Source organism: Dasypus novemcinctus, chromosome 2 (genome assembly GCF_030445035.2).
Source record: "Dasypus novemcinctus isolate mDasNov1 chromosome 2, mDasNov1.1.hap2, whole genome shotgun sequence".
Lineage (NCBI taxonomy): Eukaryota > Metazoa > Chordata > Mammalia > Cingulata > Dasypodidae > Dasypus > Dasypus novemcinctus.
In genome coordinates this window covers 180,325,602-180,346,829 of record NC_080674.1, presented here as the reverse complement: position 1 = coordinate 180,346,829, position 21,228 = coordinate 180,325,602, and the positions used below count along the sequence as shown (strand labels likewise).

Genomic DNA, 21,228 nt, shown 5'->3' with positions numbered 1-21,228 from the left:
TCTCCAACAAAACAAGACTATCATACAAGTGGCTAACCCAACTCATGGCTCCAGACATGCACATGTGACCACAACCACACAATTTGCAGATTTTATGCTCCTGGTAACACTATTTGACTAAGATCTTAGCCTGTGACTCAAGACAGTTCTTGGCACAGGACTTTGCTGGAACAATGGGGAACTAAGAGTTGCTTGAGCTAGTAGAATATGAGCCTCAGGCTTCCAGCGGCCTCCACTTTGGAAAACTTGCCTCAGAAAGCAACTAACAAAAGGAAAGCAGGGCCTAGAGCTACAGAGACAGAGACGATCCCTATAACATTGAACATCTACATGCAGCAATGCTGAGGCCAGTCTACCCCTTGGATTTCTCAATAATGCAAAATAAAATAAAGTCCTATTTTTGCCAAAATCAGTTTGAGTTCAGTTTTCTTCATTTGCACTGATAAGAATCCTGACCAACCTGTTCCTTGAATATATTTTTCTTATATCCCATCACACACACCCAACCTATTCAAATGTTGCCTTATAGCCAGGATGAAGATAAATCATTCTTTTACGGGTTGCAGTTGAATACCTCTATCTCTAACAACATTCAAAAAGGCAGCAAATCTCTATGATAGTGACTGTCAAACATCAAATTTCTTAGATGCTCTAACACATCAGCTCACCTGTTGGCCATTAGGATCTCAAGGACAAACTGCAAATATCAGCTCATCTGTCATGCACAGACTACTAGAGCCAAAGAAAGGTCAAACCACATGAGTTCTGCTCTCCCAACTGCCAGCTCCTCCATCACTGAATCTAGATTCCTGAAAAGTGTTACAGTATCTCAAATCAAATGAAGAATGTTAGATGAAGCACAGAGATGCCCCAAATCACAGATTATATTTATTGGATGAATCATAACTCTACAAAGTGTTAGCTTCAGACTAACAGACAAGATTTCTTTTTCCCCTGAAAATGAACTCTGAGTGTACAATTATGACATATGCATAACTCTCAAGGTCTGATTTCTTAAATTGTTGTTCACTGACAACTGACTATAATTTTTAAAAGAGTTTCTCAAACAGTACAAATACAGTTATATCCCAGAGGAATTGCAAAGCTAATCAATCACTCTTACATAACAGGTACTCACTGTGAAAATAATGTCCTCGACCGAACAATGAACTTGAACACATATTCCAAAGCTTTCAGAGTTCTTAGGATTGGCTCACATTGCTCCCCTCTGCTGGAGGTATCCAAGTAAGTCTTCAGAACCGTCATCAATTTCCTGAATAAGGGATTATATTTTCAAAATATATCTCTTTCCAGCCCACAGCCTGGTAATTAGTTTGTTCAGTAAATTAGAAGGCATTCAGTCGAAGGTTAAAGGTGGTAGGCCAAGTTCCCTCACTCTTTTTCAAGCATGAAAATAACTCTGCCTTTAAAAAAACAGATTTATTACAGGGAGTGAAGAAGTATTTCTTGCCCATAAGAAGCCATCAAAGGAAAGACTAGTAAGAAAAAAAATCTTTTGACTAGGAAAACTAGTCACAATCAAAGTACGAATGAGAATAACCGTGGTAACAATGTCTTTTTCAATCTTCCCTTGCTACAAAAAATGTACTTGTAGTATGAGGGAACTAGCATCCATGGTCCTTTATTACCACCAGGCAGACTTTAAACTCTGCCTGCTTTTCAAGACCCCTCCACAAACTGGCCCCATCAAGCTTTCTAGCATCCTTAACCCTCAGTCCCCTATACCTATAAGCTATTTGGAGCTACTTACCATGTGTCCCTCTTCTCTCTAATCTTTGAATTCTAGTGCTGACCACAAGCAGCTTCTCAGTAAATGATAGTTGAATAGCTGACCAAATGAGTGAATGAACACCTTCATGTACTTCACCACCATAAAGTATTCATCCCAACCTATGGGTTTGCATATTTTATTGATGTCCAAATAACCCAGGCATGTTTGGCATGGGTTGCAACTTATTAAAGGGAGAACTTCCACGGCTGGTTACAAAAGGAAAACACTAAAGTTCCTTGGCATCCTGGCAGGCCAGTCATGAGGTAGACAAGAAGTCTCTGGGTGCACAGATACTTACTTGTAAGCCAAGGTAGCACTGAAATGCTGTTGAATGTATGCCTCCAGAACAGTATTGAAATGCTGGAATTTCCTGTCGGCGATGAGTCCTATGATATAGATCTGAGGAAGATGCAAGGAATCAGTGTTTTCAGGGCAAACATGGGGAGGAAGCCATATTCATGTGGCATAACTGAACCCCATAATTCTCAATGACATATCTACGTGCCCAGGAGTTAGCTTCCTAGTATAGAGTTTGTTCTTTTCATTAAGGCAATGTCTCCAAAATATATCCAAATGTGCTGCAGGGTAACGTGGTATTTCATGGTAAAATAAGGTTGAGACATTCATGGTAAAATAACGTTGAGAAATTCTGGGACATCATCATTAAACTGCCTTCTTTATTGCAGGAATTTTCAGAGTCAAAAATACTTATGTACATTGTGGCTCTGCAACAGGGTTAGGCACTGTGCAGCACTTCCCTAAGTTGTTTACTGAAGGATTCTTTTCTTCACAGAGCATCTTTTAGGTGGGGCTAGCATTCCAAGGAACTTTCTTGGGAAATTACCAGGTTAAGACCCAGTTGCCTCCCAGCACCTTTTTTTTCTAGGTACCAGGGATGGGGATTGAACCCAGAACCTCGTATGTGAGAAGTCGGCGCCCAGCCACTGAGCCACATTGGCTCCCAAGCTGGTTTTTTCATTTGTTTGCTTGTTGTTTGTTTTTGTTTTAGGAGGCACCAGGGACCAAACCTGGGACCTCCCATGTGGGAAGCAGGCACCAGCACACTTTTAAAAAATACAAATGCCCCTGACACAAGAGATTAACACACTAAGACTTCATTGGCCACTGATCCCTAATGCAGGTGTTTCTTATGCTGATTTTGGCATGACACCAGGAAAACATGAGTTGTAACAAAGAGAAGAGGAAGAGACCACTTGGGAAGACAGAAAGAACCAAGAGCGGGATGGTGTACCACCATGAAAGTTTCTTGGTTAGCAGGAGATATGTAATGACTCTGGGGTGTTAAAGAATATGAGAAAGAAGAAGGTCAAAGGGGATTTAAGAGACATTCTGGGTGCTTTACAACCTTGTGAGGGACTAGCTCTCAGCATTAATGGAAAGTCAGAGATCATTCACAGTATCTAGCCCCACTGTTCTTTTAACCACTGCCAATCTGACATCAACACTTAAAATTCCCCCTTTCACTCATCCTGCTCTATGCTTTCAAAGGGTCTTAAAACAAATGAAAAGAAAGAGCAGGTAATTCACTGGTCTGGTTACCAACTAAAACATCTATCCCTACCTCTTACCAAAGCATCAAAGACGAGGATGTCATACTCATTACTTTGAGAATGCTCCATCATGATGTTGAAGAGGGCATCCAGAGTATCCTGGAGAAACTGGGCAGAATAATGAAGTTCACATTAAGAAAGAGAATAGGTGACCCAGAAATCCCACTCCTACATGTACATCCAAGAGAATGAACATGTATGTCCACTGCAAACCATGCTCAAGAGATCCATGGCAGCTTTAGTCATAACACACCCAAGCTTGGAGCAACCCAAATGTCCATCAACCACAGAATGGCGCTATGGAGGTAATTTCACACTACAGAACACCACATATCAATAAAACAAGCAGCAGACAACAGTGTTAATTCTCTCAGACATCGTGTTGAGTGAAATATGTCAGACACAAAAATGAACATCCTTTAATATTCCACTTTTATGAAAGTCAAGAGCAAGCAAAGTCCTATCAAGGAAGATGATAGTCAGAACAGGGTTATTCCTGGCAGGAGGTGGCCATAGACTAGTAAAGCAGTATGAAGAAACCTACTGCAATGGGGAAAATGTTCAGTATCTTGATCTGGACTGTGGGTATCTGGATGTATACATGTGTAAAAAACTCATTGAGCTATATTCTTAAGATTAGTGCTCTGTATATATTTTGCTATATGTATATTATATTTCAATAACAAAGTTTTTTAAAAAAGAAAAATGAAAAATACCTTTTATCTTTGCAAAAGGAAGAATAGGACTTTTCCCCTAGATGACTTCTTCAAGCTGCCCAAAGTATATAGATCTTATTAAAGAGGTGTCCGGGGAATTTCTGTGCCATTATTCTGCCAGATAGGTAGGTCAGTGGTGGAACATTGATCTGGAAATTCTACCACTGTTTTGCCACATATGGGCAAATAAATAAAACTTGATTCTCCTCCCCAGTAAGGGATGGGTCAATATTTCCTAGAGTCTCTCAAAACATAGAGCTACCACATAAAGATGTTTAATCCCAGAGTTTCTTGCTGTGTCAAGTTTATGATGGAAGCAAGATCACTGGGACTTCTGGGAAACTCTTGTCCTAATTCACACTGCCAAAGAGGAGGTTTGCTTTAATTAGACCTGCACTTAAGACACTTAATATTTTCCACCACCAAATGGACACAACGTATTCCTCATATTTGCACTGTTTCTCTTAAAATGTACATGCTAGGGTCTTTTCTTTTCTCATCCTTAATACATAATGCTCTCTAAGCAAAGGAAACCAAGAACACTTTTATTGCTAACAAAAACAAATGGGTACCACTAAAATATCAGACTGCTATAGCATCACATAACAACAAAAATGGTTAATATTGTTTATTGAACTGCATGTTTTATATGCTTTCGTTCAATTATTGTATTCTATAAATAAGTGACCATACTGATTTTTAAATATTATCACCCTGAATGCTTGTAATTACCCTGTGAGATATGTCATATTCATAATATTACCACATGGTGTGGAAAGTAGGAGAGCTAGCATCTACACCCAGGCTTATCTATTTGCAGAGACTGGGTCCAACCATAGTTTTCTTCTGCTCCACATTCAGTGCCATTGAACCAAGTCACACACCCAGATCTCCCAATAAATGTTCCTCATGGCAAATTAGGATGGTGCATTCCATTGTCAGAGAAAAAATGTGTTCTATCTCCTACAACAGTTCATTTCTCCCCTGAAGCCACCTTTAATGAAAGCTCTGTCACTGGTGTAAGAATACAAATACAATTAAGCCCCACTGACCTTCACCACTTCTTCTCCATCCACAATCTTCAATTTTTCTAAATTCTCCTGTAGCAGTTGAGGTTTCATTCGCCACTTCAGCAAACCCAGCAAGCCCACTGAAACATAGTCAAGCAAAGCAGAATTGCCACTACTGGCCTAAACCACCTGCATCAAGACCTCCCCAGGCTTGCACACGTGCATGTACATGTGCAAACACACACACACAAGCTCTTGATGTTTCCATTACCATTCTGGGTGAGCTTCGTGGAGCACACCAGGGTAGAAATGGAGAATACATCTCGGGAGCTGACAGAGAGCCCCCCGACACTGCTGGAGCTCCGGCTCAAGTTGGCCCCCTTGTTTTCCACATGATGTCGATAAGATGGAAGGGTCAGGTAAGCACTAGCATCCTCCATCTTCTTGCTGTCCCCCTGGAAACAACAACTTGATTATCATCCCAAGCCAGAGCTCCAGGCCCAATGTTAAGCCAAGCTCACGAGGGCCAGGTTTCTAGCTACATGCAAGCTGTGCAGGGTCAGAAATAGAGGCAAGCCACCGGAAAATCAATAGACAACAACCGGAGAGTCAAGGGTATATTTCCACAAATTAGGCAAGAACCCAAAGTCACATTCACAGGAAAGGGGTCGATCCACCAGTTGAAGGTCTGGGAACTTCATAAATGGCAAAAAGAGAGGCAAAGATTCCCTAGACAGGCCATTCTAATTGATTATGACTTTTTATAATATCATAACAGATGGTTACCAGAAGCTAAGGAATCCATTTAAAGTAGAAGTTTCCAGCAAAACACTAGAGCCAGACGGTTCTGCAATCTAGACCCCATTGTATCATTTACAAGTCTGTGTCAGGTTGGATCCATTTTTTGACCTCTTGTGCCCCATTTTTCTCGAGAGTAAATTGAAGCTAATTCTGTTACCTTCTTTTTTAGAATTCTTGTGAGTACTAAATGAGCTAATACATGTAGAGCACTTAGCAGAGTGACCCACACCTAAGTCCCTTGAACCACTAGACGTAGGATTACAAGAGATAACATTTGGTAAGCCTTTGCTATGCAGCAGGAGCTGCACTAAATGCGTCCTATGCCTTATTTGTTTCACTTAAGCCTCCCAACCATCATGTGAAGCGGATACTGCTATCATCCTCAGTTATGGAGTGAGCACCAACAACGGTACCTTTAGGACAACCAAGTCGTGGCATCCATCATGCAGAGTGGTCCCATCTTCCTTCATCAACTTCACATAGGACATGGCAAAGTTCTTTTCTCCTTTATCTTTAGCTGCAAATAATATTGTCAGGTCAGGACAGAATATGATGGATGGGCCACCCTGCTCTCCCACTCCTCTCTACCTTAGGCAATCTGCGGAGATGCCACTAGGTTGGGTACTTACATTCCAGGGAGGACCGATGTCGAAACATGAATCGCAGGTGGATCCTCTGCATGTCTTCAATAGGGACAGCCACCTCAGCACACAGAAGCCAGAGCTCAGGACACAATGAGTTAAATGGCCCTCCCCACTCCACCCCCCCCAAAGCACCCCGACCATTTAACTGAGAGTGCTGCGTGCTGATTTATTACCCATCCATCAAGCCTGATGAACTGTAAATAAATTACATAAGAACTAGCTATGAAGAGAAAATAAAGTCCCAAATGTAATCCATTTGGCAAATTGCCTTCCTAGCCAATGAAGAGAGGTCTCTAAATTACAGTGAGGAAAAATGAATCTCCCCAAATTGATATAAAAGTCACATAACTTTAGCGCAGGATTTGATGCACTGCAAAGTGCACAATGCACATTTTCTTTACATACTCCAGGAGTTCTGGCAATTGCAGCAGGGCTTAGCCAATTAAGAACGGTCATTGGGGGGTTTATTTGAGGGCTCTTATTTTATGAGTACTCTTTTTAATCTATTATTAGATTTTAAAATGCTTTAATCTAATAATAACGTGGGAAAATCTTAGGACTCATTCCCACTCTTGGTTGGACACTTGTGCATATCTTTTTCTTCCAAGGACACTGAAATAAAATAATCACTCCTTAGCCACCCCAGTATCACCATCCAGTGAGTGATCTATAGGCACCATTGATTGGGATGTTTTAGGACTGGCTGTAGACTGCCCCTGTATCCCAAAGGCTCACAGTTCTCTCTGCAATATGCAATTTGAGCCAATGCAGAGAGGTTTAGCTACCATGAGAAACACTTTGATTTTTAAAAGGGTCAAGTCTATACTGTACAGATGATTATTGAAAGCCAAACTTGTATACTTTGGGTGGCATTCTGCTCGAGAAAATGAAATTTGAGCTTGAGGAGTTCTAATGTTTATCTGAGTGAGATACCATTTATCAGACGGAGCCAAAGAACTGAGAGCCTCATGGGCAACTGCAGCCCAGTTCATTCTTTCCTTGTGTTTTTAATGGTGACTATAAACTACAATAGTAAGGCAGACAGAGAGCCCCAGCACTCTCAGAGTTCATGTCCACGGGGTGGGTGACATATAACAGCCATGTGCTAAAGGTGAGTAAGGAGATATAACAGGGCCACAGTAGAACACAGAGAAGAGAGAACCAACCAGGTCCAATCATTTTCTGACCACACAGTTGGGCAGGTCATCATTTTGAAGAGAATGAATACAGGGAAATGCACTGAAGAAATAGAAATATATGTGAAGAGGAAAGAACCACTGGGGTTGGAACAGATATCACTGAAAACAAAGTTGTGCCTACATCCTGCGTTTGGGAACAGAGCATGGTGAGTAAGGAATACCGCTAATTACAAGGCAAAGATATTTGAAGTTGTGATGATTCCCACACTGTTCAGTGAATTAATTCCAAATTCACTTTTTCTTCCAATGCAGGACATTGACAGTCCCTTCTGCTTAGTGTGATGTTGTGGTAATGGGAGTATTTGCGGTTAATGTCACTTCAGCACCCTCCCATTAGGGTATCTTTCGAGCATGAAGTTTCATATTTACTCACAAGCTCTGTCACCCTCTCTGCTAGGTAGGACAACACAGCTTGGTGGGCTGACACATCCACAAGAGGATAATGTGATATTGGTAGGCCCCAGACCAGTGAAGGGTGACCAGGGACCTGGGTGCTCACACAGTGGACACCATTTCCACTGCCTGGCATGATACTGGACAACTCCAGAATTATATCAGATCCAGAGGGTGACCTCAGAGGACCCCATGCCCATCTCAATGGCAAGTTCTGCTGTAACTCAGAGCTAGCGAAGGGTTGTCCCATCACACTGTATCCCTCTTGGAAATATGTTCAGAATTGTCCCCAGAATTGCAATGGGCATTACATGAAGAAAAACATGGTACATTCTTATATCTTGTTCACAATCACATCAGCCCATCAAGTCCCCCACCCTGTTTTCTGCTTAAATTAGAACAAGGAATTTCCCAAATATGTTCAACAGAACACTAGCCCTGGGATATGATGACAGGAAAAAAAGAGAGCTCCTTGGTCTTGGTTGCTGATGTGTGGGAAATGCTCTGCACTAGCTCCCCTTTGCAGATTTGCAGAGCACATTTACATCTGAAAGGTTCTGAGAACCTACATTAAAGAAGCCTTTTGACTTTGTTCTCAAATTTCTCAAATTTATTTGACCAGGGAACAATTTTAATATAGCACCACTTAATGAGTAGTCCACAGCACATGAGAAGGATCTTGAGGAAGACCCTCCATCACATAGTTGGAACTGTGACACTCACCCTGCCTTCCCTTGCCAGCCCACCCCCAGCCCACCCCCAGAACACAGAGCAGCCACAACACTGCCTTACAGAGGTGTCAGTAAAAAACACACAAGGGGCCAGTATTTAAAGGGTGCAAAATACAGCTCAGTTTTGCAGATGAAGAAAACTGCCAAGGATGATAAGGTTAATATTTATCGAGTGCATACTCTCTTCCAAGTACTGTTCTAACAGTTTTATATGTATTAAATCCTTTCAATTTCAAGGCCACCCTACTGCTCCCATCTTATCAATGAGGAGACCAGAGCACAAAGAAATTGTGAATGATTTGCCCAAGGTCAAAGAGCTAGTGAATGGTAGCGCTGGAACAGGAACCAAGCCCCTTTAGGTTCAAGGTCCAATGTTGTAACTGCTTTGTTCTGCGGGTCTCAAAAGAAGGGAAAGAATACTACTTGTTCCACTCCATTTCCTGTTTCCTTCCACAGTGGTCAAGAGCGTAGGCCCAGACCCAACTGTCCAGGTTTAATTCCCAGCTCAGACACTTACGAGCAGTGTGATCATGGGCAAGTTACTTACCCTCTCTTCACCACAATTTCCTCATCTGTAAAATGTGGGTGGGTAAGATTGGTACAAACCAAATAGGGTAGGTATGAGCAATAAACAAATTAGTTCAAATAAAGCACTTAGTGCCTAGTTTGTCATAAGAACTAGATATATGCCTGCTACTATTGTTATTAATTATGGTTATTATTACCTTGACTGTCTCCATCCAACGTGGCTGTTTGACTTGATAGTATACAACGGAGCGATATTCGTTCATGGGCTTGTCCCCAGCTCCCACGCAAATTGCATTCTGACCCAAGAAAAATGGAGAGAGAAAATACTGCAAAATAGCCATTTTCTGTGCTTGGACAATATTGGCCCCAAGGCCAGGGCTGGCCTTAGGATGCTATGAAAACCCTGCCTTTCCCCAACCCTCCTGCCCGGTACCCATCAGAGCCCGTACATTACAGATTTATACATGAGAGTCCCCAGCCACAGGAGTGACAGCTGCTTAACTACAGAAATTCTATTACTTCCATTCTGGAAACCACTGGAGCACGCCAGGCACTGACGTGTCTGCCTTATTGTAAATGGTAACCAGCCTTGGAGTTACTGCACCCTGCCAGTCTTATTAATCCTATTTGTTTCCTAAATCCGAATATTTATAACATTTACAAACAGGCTCCGATAAGCCAAGTAGCAACTCATTCTGATGGATTTCTAATGCTAACACACCAAAGTCCCGGGGGCAGGAGGTTAAGGCAAGAGTGACATGGTTCATCCCATGATCACTGAGCATCTTCTGGGTACCAGGCCCAGGCTAAGTACTGAGATTATGGAGATGAGTCATATATACCTGACAAAAGACGCTCACAGAAGACGAAACATTAAATGAGCAGACAAGTCATTTCAGCAACATGAGGCAATGGCAGACGAAGGTACATGCTACTACAGGGCACAGAGAAGGGGCACGTAAATGCAACCTGAGGATTCTGGGAAGATTTCTTGGAGTTGGTGACGATTGATCATCTTGAAGGAGATTCCAAGTTGGGAGCCTAGAGCAGAAATGTGGGAAGGGTATTCCAAGCAGAGAGGACAGAGTAAACACAGAGCAAGCGTACCTGTATAGGATATTGACTGTTTGCCATAAAATCACCTTCAGAGTTTCAGAATGGAGCTAACTGGGTAACAAGGAATTATCTTATAATAGAGTATGCCAGCCCCTAAGTCTATCTCTGTTTATCACTATTGTTTGGCCCAAGGCAAGATCCAAGCAAGCGTAAGCCAGAGGGGCCTAGGTGTGATTATTTTACCAGACCAATGGATTTTAACCTTAAATTTTCAGACTCCTAGAGACATGAGGATTGATTCTGAGGCCCAGAGGTCCCCAAAATGGTGCATCTGAACATCTTTATGGTGAGATGGTCCATTCGTTCACCAAATTCTATCACATTCTCCAGTGGTCCTTGATCAACCCCATCAAGCTGACAGTCACCAATGCTGGGCACATGGTAGGCCCTCTGTAAGCCCTGGGAAAGGAGCTAGACTATGGGGAGGGAAGCCCTGCCCTTCTCACTGGAACGCTCCCTCTTAGCTTCCAAGCTACAAGACAAGAGAGAGCTCTGATTCAATACTGACTGAAGGTACTTAGAGCCAAAGTGAATCCATCTGAACATAAGAACATGAAGTCCTTTCAAAAGGTATCTCTAAAAAAAAACAAGGATAACCAGTGAACTCTCTCCAGGGGAGGGAAAATAAGCAGGAAATGAGGGAAGTCACACAACCCTCTGGGTCTCCTTGAAATGAAGACTTGAAGGACATTGTGAGGAATTGAACTTACAAACATGCTTCCAAAGTTTTTCCTAACCCTTGAGAGAGCACTTTGTGTCTGGCATCATTCTAAACCCTTACTGCCCACAATGTATCTTGGCCCAATCCTCACAACTCCTCTGATTGTGACCATTATTATTCCCATTTCACAGCTGAGTCAACAGAGGCCCAGAGAGGTTAAGTCACTTGTCCAAAAAGAGGCAGAGCTGGGGCAACATCCCAGACCCTCTTATGCCTAGAACAGCGTTCCTTCTATAACAAACTAGATGCCTTCCAGCCTACAAAGATTTACGGGCTTAGAGTTTCTGTAGCTCCAGCCGAATCCCATGTAGCTTATAAAATGTGAAAATACACATATATCTCTGGCCAAAGTAAAATTGCTGTACGGCAGGCAACCCAATCTCACAAAACTCTCCTGATGATGAATTTTTTTTTATTTCTTTAAGGCTGGAAAAGGCAGTCTCAATGTTATTCTGAAAAAGTCCTGAGATAGTGGACCTCAGCCTTGTAATGTGTCAACAGGGCATCACAACTCAGGACTGAGTCTATGTTTTAGGGAAAATAAAGATCCACAAATAACTCAAGCAAGACTATTCAATCATATTCCACATTCCCCACCCCTGCAGCCCCTGATTAAGCAGCCCCTGGCTGGTGTGGTGATGCTTCTGGTCAGTTTACCGAAGTCCGAGTAGAAATCAGAAGCCTGGAGGCTTTAATGCTGACTTGCCCTGAAGCTCTGGGCAGGACACTTCAGAAGGAATACTGGGCTCCCAAGCATGCCCTGTTGACCTTGTAGGAATCTATATGAGGAACAAATGACACCGCAGATGCGAAAGCCCTTGGAGAGCTAGAAAGCTTTCTGCACTGACCAGGCCAGGCCATAAGGAAGAGAATGAGTAGCATCCACAAGGTAGGAATCAAGCTTGGAGCTCTCTATAACTTTATATAAAAATGACTCGATTTAAGGAACACCTATGATGGAGACTGCATCATTAAATATTCACAAGAACAAAGTGTCATTGCTGGTCTCGCTTCTAGATGGAGAATTTGGGGCTTAGAGAGGTTATGGAGCTTACTCAAGGTCACCTTGCTAACCCTGGGTTTTGAGCCTGGCTGCCTGGCCCCAGACGTCATTGTCTTAATCATTATGCCACACTGCCCCCTAAGCTGACTGGTAGCAGGAAAGCAGATCACCTCTGTACCCAGCATCTGGATATTTTCTTCTCTGGAAACCTGCTGCAGGCATCCATGTTAGAGTGCCCATTTGACCCCCCCCCCCAACTTCATTCCCTCTGAGGCCTTCACCCTGCCATTGGTCCACCTACCACGAATGTCACCTGCCTTCCTGTTATTGAGATTTACTGCATGCCAGCTGCTTCACACCTACCATTTGGTTTAACCTGCAACCTCACAAGGAAGAGATTATTATTCCTCTTCAATAGATGAATACATTTGCCCCTGATCGTCCAGCGGTTAGGAGGGGGAGGGGGCCTGGCGCTTGAACCCTGTCTGTCTAAACCCAGAGCCCGCCTCATTAGCTACTACAACATCCCTCCCGCCTCTGTACCCATCCCCTCGGGAGCCAGGTCCTTAGAACCCAAAGTGAGTCAAAAGTAGTCTTCACTTTCTCTGCTCTATGGTCCCCCCTCTGCCAAAGACATGCACCTGGAGCAGGAAGGGAAACCGATAACTCTACAGGGGGCTGTTCCCGCAGGAAGCTGCCAGTATCAAAGAGGAGTGTTTGAAAGTACTGCCTGACACTTAATTAGGCAGTAATATTTATTTCTGCAAATAGAGAAAGAAAAGCCTCCCACAGGCTTCCTTAGCAATTTTCAATAGTCAGTCAACTCAACTCCCCCATAACTTCCCTAAGAGATGGAACTGCAAATTATCACTATGCCCCACAGCTACCTTTCCGTTTCAGCCCCCACAATACCTGCTTACACATTCATCTTTGATAAGCGTGCCTGTTCAGCTTGGTCCAGTGTGACTCGAAAGGGTTGCAAAGAATGGCTCACTGAGACCAGAAACAAGGTAAGATGCCTGCCTTCCTGTTGGTAGCTCTTCCTTCTAATTTGTCCTTTGACATCTTCCGAGGCAAGCATATCAATGTTTTAAAATGAAGCCGAGGTTAAAGTGCTCACCAACAGGTACGTGGGTAAAAATAACTTCAAAGCCACGGTCTAGACACTCATGCATTGCAATTTTTCTTGCAGATAAAAATCCTCTGCTGTTCGTGTTCCTTTGAGCAAAGTTTCTCTCATTTATTTTTCAGAAAACTTTCAGAATTCAATAAACCGAGGGTGAGTTAACACTTGGGTTGGGCTCAACCTAGATACGGGGCCAGTCTTGACAGACAAAAAGGCAGTTGTACGGATTTCTTTACATTTAAAAGTAATTATCAGCCTTCCCAGAATTTGAGACAAGTGGCTATTAGCTTTTTTTTTTTTTTCCAGAAAAGGGAAATAAATAGGAAAAAAAAATTTAAATATAGACATTATAATGAAATGGTTAAGAGGGGCTGGAACTGGGAATCAAACCCCATTTCTCCCATATACTAACTATGTGACCTTGGGAAGTTGCTTAATTTGCTTGGGGTTTCGTTTCCTCTTCTATAAAATTAACAGTAATGTGTCGCATTTACTACCATGCCTGGTACATGATAATTCCTCCATGAATGCCAGCTATACTTAGACTTAATAAGCTCGCCAAGAAGCTGACCTGGATAGAGAGTGGCAAAATCAGCCCGAGCTCCAGGCCCCAAGGCAAGGGCTGAGTGGATGGACCATCAGTACTCACACCTCCCTGTCGGATTCCCATCCCCAGCCCTACTTGGCAATCTGATCACCTACTGAGGCCTAAGAGGAAGATTTGCCCACACTGAAACTTCTTCTAAGAGCTGGTTTTATTTTCAGCTAAGTACTCTGAAAGGAGAAATTCAGAAGCAAAACCCTCCCACACACTGGACACAACTGCTGACAACCTTAAAAGAAATACAAGTAAATAAATGTAAACATGCATGACAAATATTGTACAGGACATATGCTGTATAAATATTTATAGCAATGTGCTTTGCATTCTTGAATCTTCTCTGCTAGCCCTCTGGAGACCAATTTAAGAATAAGGCTTTCCAACAGAATTTCTGGCTGAGCACTAGGGAGCTGGATTAACTGTTGAGAATATCCACTTTGAGGACATCCCGTCTCCACATCAAGCCCAAGGCTCTGCATTGATCTTCTTGCTTGCCATGAATTTTCCCTGAACAAACTAGTTCAGATTTCAATGACAGCAACATTTTAATCGTGAAAAGCTAACCTATAAGCCAATGCTAAGCAAAAAAAAAAAAAAAGAGAGAGAGAGAAGGGGTCACAAAAAGAAAGGGACAGACATTGAAAAATTGCTGGTGTGAAGAAATAACAACGCAAGGTCTCATTAGGAGACTCCGTGCTACCCGAGCTTGAAAGCTGCAGATCACATTTTTCAACACCAGTCCCAAAGGCACCTGGCATTGAGAGAGCAGAATCCTGGAGATGAAAAGCAAAGTTCTACGGGCAGAGTCCCTGTCACCCCGAGCTACAGTGGTGTCCCTTACGGGCAGCAGCTTGCCGTCCTCCGCACACACGCACATGATCACTTCCACGTTCCTCTGCGTGGTCTTGTTGTACTTGTCAAAGTCACCTTGTAAGAGTGTAATGTAAATGTCGTTCCTGACATCCCCTGAGGTGGAGGGAGAGAAAGGGTGAGAGACAAGAGTTAGAGTCAAGCGGCAGCAGGGGCCAGGCAGTGACTAACTGCTGGGAGAGTGGGAGGAAGTGCCTCCTCCTTGGTTTCTGCTAATGAAATTAAAAGCTGAAGAGTTTGGAAGCGCATTTGCACCTCAGTGGGGAGGCTGGAGAAGTAAGCAACAAGGGGACGAAGGAGCGCTAGGAAATCAGTTGCCTAAAGGAGGTGGGATGGTCAAAACTGGCCAGGTTTTTCGCTACTTTAAAATCATTTAATTTTCATCCTCTAGTGACACCTTCTGGATAGGTAAAGGAAAAGCTCCAGCCGAAATGGTCTTAGCTCAGGATCTGTACTCTTGTACAGCTCTTCTACTGCATGGAGGCAGAAGAGAGTGCGTTTCCCTGTGTCCTAGAACACCGCGGCAGCGTCGAACTGTGGAGGGCCTTCAGCAATGAGGGGCAGCAAGAACTGAAAATCCCACAGGGAAATAAATGCACAAGGAATTGAGGTCTCAAGTGAGGCAGGCCCACAACGGAACACCATCGACTGTGGAAAGAAGAGGTCAACTGGTGAGCGCAGACATGGGCAGGAGTCCACATCACAGGTTTAAGACAAAGGAGAAGTTGCAAACAAGCATTATCATATAATATCACAATTTATTTACATAGACATTTGGAAAATGTTCATAGTAGTGGTTACTGCTGGGAAGAAGGACTTGGGAATGGGATTGAGGGCACTTTTAACATGTCACACTAGACTTTTTAGCACTATTTGAACATTTTACAGTGAGCATGGATTCCTTCGGTAATAAAAAAAAATAGTTCAAAATTTTAAGAGAATGGCAATACTTCCTCAGAAAGAAGGGAATTGTTCTATATGTTGTAAAACAGAAATGATGTCTATGATAAATTATTAAGTGATAAAGCAGGTGCAGAAGACCACATAAAGTACATAAAGTAACAGTATATAATGTACATAAAGTGTAATACTTGTTGTCGGAAGCAAAATGCATGTGTGCATTTATGTGTGTTTGTGTTTATTATGAGTGTCCATAGAAGATTCTTTATATCCAAAACTCATTTCCAGTGGTTACCTACGTGGAGAGAAATAGAGAAGAGAGTGGACATGGAAGGATTTGGCTCTAAAAAGGACATGGACTAAAGGCTTCCCAGGGGCAGGCCCGAGCGCCTGGGTCCCACCTGGCATGATGATTTCTGGGAAGCCCAGCTTCCTGGCCACCACGGTGGTCCTGTCCACCAGGTGTGGGTAGTCCTTGCGGATCTGGATGATGTCACCCACCAGCATCTTCATGGTGACCCAGACGCCTAGAAGGAAACACTCACCATGAAGAGCCAGCTTCTTCGAGGTGGTCTCTCGGCACCCCGCCCTTCTCCCGGCACCCCTCCTCTTGGTCTTCCTTTCCAGAGGAGACCTCCGAGAGCGGAGACATACAATAATAGAGGCAGCAGCCCAACCCAAGGGGCTCTGGGTGGCACATCCCTGAGCTGGAAGCCCACCTGCCACCTCTGGCAGTGTCAGCTTCTGTCAAGCCATCCCCCCTCTCTAAGGTGGGTTTCTGTAAAACAAGGATGACGCCATCTAGCTCACAGAGCTGTGGTATGGACAAGCTCACACAAGATGACTTATGAAAATATCTGACCCACAGCAGATACTCAGGAAACACCACTTCCTCTCTTCCCATAAGACACTAGCACGTGCCTCCGATGTGCTTCAAGAGATCTGATGTCCATCTCTAGAGATCACAAGCTCCCAGTCTTTGCAATGCTCTGACTGAAAGGAAAGGTAAGTTTCCCAGGTTCAGGCTTTGCATCTGTTTGCCTTAAGAGCCACGGGCTCCAAGCCCGAGTCGGGCTGAGCCCACTCTGCACCTCAGCACTGTACCTTGACCTCCGCTGTCCCCCTTGGAGGCTGTCACTTTGCCCAGCAGGATTTGTAGGAAGTCATTCTCAGCTGTTACTCTGCAAAGGAAAAGAGAGTACAAAACGTTCATGTGGTTCCCCAGTGAGACTTCTGACATGTAGCTCGAGGTGCTCCAGAAACTTCCCCAACCCCTCCACAGTCCTCAGATGAGAAGTCAGCCTCCTGCCTGCGTCAGAGAGTGTATATTTCATCAAGAAGCACATCCCTCTTTTGCACAAAGCAATGTGGTTCTGAGGTCTGGGAATAATGGTGCTGGAAGTAGAAGCCATTTTCAATCACCTAGGAAGGCTCTTAAAACAGCGAGGATTGCCAAGTGCATATCTATTCAGTAAGGTACAGATAAGCTCCCGCTCAGTCCTAACCACGTATCTTAGCCAGAGTCACTGACTTCATTACCTGTGTCAAAAAACCCTCCTCCTTGGTCTATCTCTGGGGGTGATAAGGTAGGACAATGTTCTCAAACTGGGGACTCTACTTTCAGATACACTCTTTTTTTTTTAATTATTTTTTTAGGAGGTACGGGGGATTGAACCCAGGACCTCATATATTGGAAGAAGGTGCTCAACCACTGAGCTACACCTGTTCCCCACAGACTCTTTTTTATAGCAGGGAAATGACATTTTACCCATCCTCCTCCCGGGAAGCAGGTTAGGATTCCCTCTTTTGTGCTCCTGATATGCTGCTTCACCCCTGTGCGATGCATGTCACACTCTTCATTAATTCACTAATCTTTTGCTGACTATTTAAAAAAAAAATTATTTAAAAATGTATTTATTTCTCTCTCTCTTTCCCAACCTGCCCCCCCCAGCCAGTCGTCTGCTCTTTTGTGTCCATTCATTGTGTGTCCTTCTGTGTCCGATTGCATTCTTTGTCAGGCAGCACCACGAATGTGTGTCTCTTTTTGTTGTGTTGTCTTGCTGCATCAGCTCTTCTTGTGTGCAGCACCACTCCTGGGCAGGCTGGACTTTCTTTCATGGGATGGCTCTCCTTACGGGGCGCACTCCTTGCACGTGGGACTCCCCTGCATGGGGGACACCCCTGCGTGGCACAGCACTCCTTGCACGCATCAGCACTGCACGTAGGCCAGCTTCACATGGGTCAGGAGGCCCTGGGTTTGAACCCTGGGCCTCCCATGTGGTAGGCAGACGCTCTATCCATTGAGCCAAATCTATTTAATTCTCCATCTAGATTATGAGCTGAGTGAAGACAGAGCCATGTCTATCTTTTCCACCACCTTACCACTTTATTCCCTTGCCTAGCATAGCACCCAGCCCTCTGCCAGGTCTTCAATAAAAGTCTGTTAAGTAAAGAGCATTTGATCAATGAATGGGTGAAAAGCTGGTTGGTTTTGAGTTCTTTGGCACTGATGCTACCATTCTTATCCTCTTGGGAGGCTCCACTTGGCTATCACTAGCTCAAGGAACCAGTTCAATCTGAGTCTGAGTTGCCCTTGGCAAGAAAGGGTGTGCTTAAGAGAATGGAAAAAAAATGGGGCATCTCACGGGTGGAATGGAATGAAGTGTTGCTTCTCCTCGTCACTCTCTGCTTTCCCCTTGATGATGTCTGTTATATCCATAACTAGAAAGAGAAGAGAATGAGTTAATGATTTTGACCCGCTCTCCCCCCAGGAAGGGAAGACAATGGGATGAGGCTGTAAGGCAGAAGGTAGGACCAGGGATGCAGGCAGTCAGGCAAGCCTGAAAGACAAGCAAGCCAGCATCGGGAATCCACAGGCAGCGAGGGTTCAGAACATGCAGCATCTGGGAAAAGCAGGTTGGGGCATCAGCAGGCCAGGCAAACTGTCAAGAGTCTGGATATTCAGCAGCAAAAGAGGAGTCAGATCAGTGGCTTTGGAATTATGCAATTAGGTTTGGATTTGGCATATATATGTATGGAATGTCTCCTGTGCCCATCAAAACATGAGTGCAGTGACTCCACATAGGATCTAAGAAGCTAATGAAGTACATTCACTCTTTTTTCACAGATGTGCTCTCACATACAAATGTATGCTTGTAGGATCCCTGCAATTCCAGGGCAGTCCTGGATCCTCTGAAGCTTCTCCATAATCAGTCACTGACAGTCTATACAACCGAGGTGAAGAATTCCTGCACTAGGGTGGGGATTAAAGAAATGGGGGGTGGGGGGTGACCCTGAGGCAAGCTAGTCAAATAGAGCCAAGATGCTGGGAGCATGAAGTACCTCAAACTACTTGGGGAATAATCAACCACTGGCTGCATCTGGCTAGACAGGGGAATGAGGGAGCAGGGAGAAGGAGGAGAAATTGGTATTTGATCCCGACCAGCATCCATCTTTTCTGAGCGGCAGTCCCTCCTCCCCTCTTCCTAGCCCATGAGGTTTGGGGAGGGGGAACTCCCTCTAGCTCCAGAGTCATGCACATGACCCAGCCAGACCAGCCAGAGGGCCACATCCCTATGCCCACGGTAAATGCTTCGTATATTTAAGCTCCTGGGGCTTCTGCTGGAACTAATAGGAAAGAGGCAATCTCTTTCCACGAGTTACGAAGCCAGTAGGATGAAAGCTTGAAACAGGTGGCAGATATTTTGCCAGTTTAAGAGGACAACCATCCTGAGAATCAGCCAGGAAGAGCACATAGGAGCTGAGAGATGGAGAGACAAAAATTAGAATTCCTGGATCAAGCTATGCCTGAAGCAATTTACCTCTGAACCTTTCAGATTCATGTGCAAATAAAGTATTCTTTCTCTGGCTTCAGCCAGTTTAGATCAGACTTCTGTGCCCCAAAATCAAAAGACAGGGCAGACAAAGGCACACTTGGAGGTAAGGTTGGAGGACCTTCGCTGCCTTAACAGGAACACTGTGATGCCAGCAATGCCCCTCACGTGGAGTCAGAGCATTTCAGAGCAGGTGGGATGTCAGGGCCCAGTCAGGTCCAAGTCTCTCATTTTGCACAGCATGGAAGGAAGGCCCTGGGGGAAATGCTAGCCCAAGCAATCTAACGACAATGCAAGGTTAAAAAACGAGCTCTCTCAGGAACCTTCTTCCACTACACCACTTTGCATGCAGTGCCAGGGCACCGTCAGAGAGCCAGACGGTGAGAGATCATGGGAGATCAGGGTATCCTGAAGTGAGGAAGCTGAAACACGGGGTTTAAATATAGTATACAGGGGTGTATGATCAAAAATGTGTATTTTAATAAAAAGAACGGGGATATCAAACTGTTGCTTTCACAGGTACTTAAATGGTCGTTTAAGAAAAAAACACCCTTTAGCATAAATAAAGTGGATTGATTAAAAGAAAATATATTAGGGAAATAACAGTGCAGGTGATCCTCCAATTTAACAGAAACCACAAAAATGGGACAAGAATGATAAAGGCTTGGCAACCCTGAGTGAGATAAGGCTGGGAGCAAAACGCAGAGCTGGAGCTGCTCTGCAGTGGCCTCATCTGGGGCTCGCCATCCGGGTCATGCTGAATCTCCAAATGTCCATTTCCAGCTGGAAGTTAGATGGGTGGCGGGCGGGTGACTCACTCTGTGTAACTGCATTTCCTGTCCTGGGTTTTTTTTTTTTTCATGATTTGCTCTTCATAATTAGATCTTGCCCGTATTATTCTTCCTTTCTCCTAGCGCTGGGGAGCAAATAGGCGCTGAATGCTCAGACCATGCCGTGCTCCCAGCGCTCGGCTTCCAGGCAGGAGAGCGCATTATTTACCGTCTTCATCATAAATCTGGGCTTAGTCACCGATTATATTAATTTGGTCACCAGAGATACAGGATTTAGGTTTTTATGGTATAATATGGGGGGGGGGGGGGAAGTGTTGCACAAAGGAGGAGGAAAAGAAATAATTTTTAAAATGCATCCGTATAAAAATGTACTTGCCAATAAAAGATATTGGTGCCGACTGTTATTACCTGCCACGCCGAAGGGCCGCCTCAGTCCCTGTGTGCATTTCTTTGTATTAGTATCTTTCAGATCCATCTTCCCAACTCGGACTATTTGACAAATCAAATAGATTTTATCCCTGTTGAGGTCTTTGTTTCCAAGATCCTGTAGGGCAGGAAATGGATAGAGTTACTTCTCCTAATTTCATCTGAAGGTCACAGGTCAACACATCATGTGCTGAATGAAAAAAATGCAGACGAGAAAACCTAGTAACAGTGATTGCTGAGGGATGTGCTGGGAAATTAGTATATACAGACTGATCATATAATTAATCCTGAAAGAGGTAGTCAACAAACCTATCACACTCATTCCACAATATGAAAAAGTGAGGTCTGAAGAGGACACTGAAGGATAGGACTCTGCTGTTCAATCCCAATTCTTCGACCTCAAAGAGAGGAGGGTGGAGGTAGAATATCAGTTATATAGCAGGATTCCCTACATGT

At 44.0% G+C, this 21,228-nt stretch overlaps 1 protein-coding gene across 1 annotated transcript in view; it reads right to left on the bottom strand.

Annotated features, from left to right (window-relative positions):
• Positions 1–21,228, bottom strand: part of DOCK2 (dedicator of cytokinesis 2) — a 419,924-nt gene that overhangs the window by 343,684 nt on the left and 55,012 nt on the right. The window contains exons 10-22 of the mRNA XM_058282039.1: positions 20,755–20,890; positions 18,368–18,443; positions 16,827–16,903; positions 16,124–16,249; positions 14,794–14,918; positions 9,583–9,681; positions 6,520–6,592; positions 6,304–6,407; positions 5,361–5,544; positions 5,132–5,229; positions 3,382–3,471; positions 2,091–2,191; positions 1,139–1,273 (exon numbers count right to left, since the gene is read on the bottom strand). Of these exons, the coding sequence (XP_058138022.1) occupies positions 1,139–1,273; positions 2,091–2,191; positions 3,382–3,471; positions 5,132–5,229; positions 5,361–5,544; positions 6,304–6,407; positions 6,520–6,592; positions 9,583–9,681; positions 14,794–14,918; positions 16,124–16,249; positions 16,827–16,903; positions 18,368–18,443; positions 20,755–20,890 (1,424 nt within the window). The remainder of the gene's footprint in view (positions 1–1,138; positions 1,274–2,090; positions 2,192–3,381; positions 3,472–5,131; positions 5,230–5,360; positions 5,545–6,303; positions 6,408–6,519; positions 6,593–9,582; positions 9,682–14,793; positions 14,919–16,123; positions 16,250–16,826; positions 16,904–18,367; positions 18,444–20,754; positions 20,891–21,228) is intronic.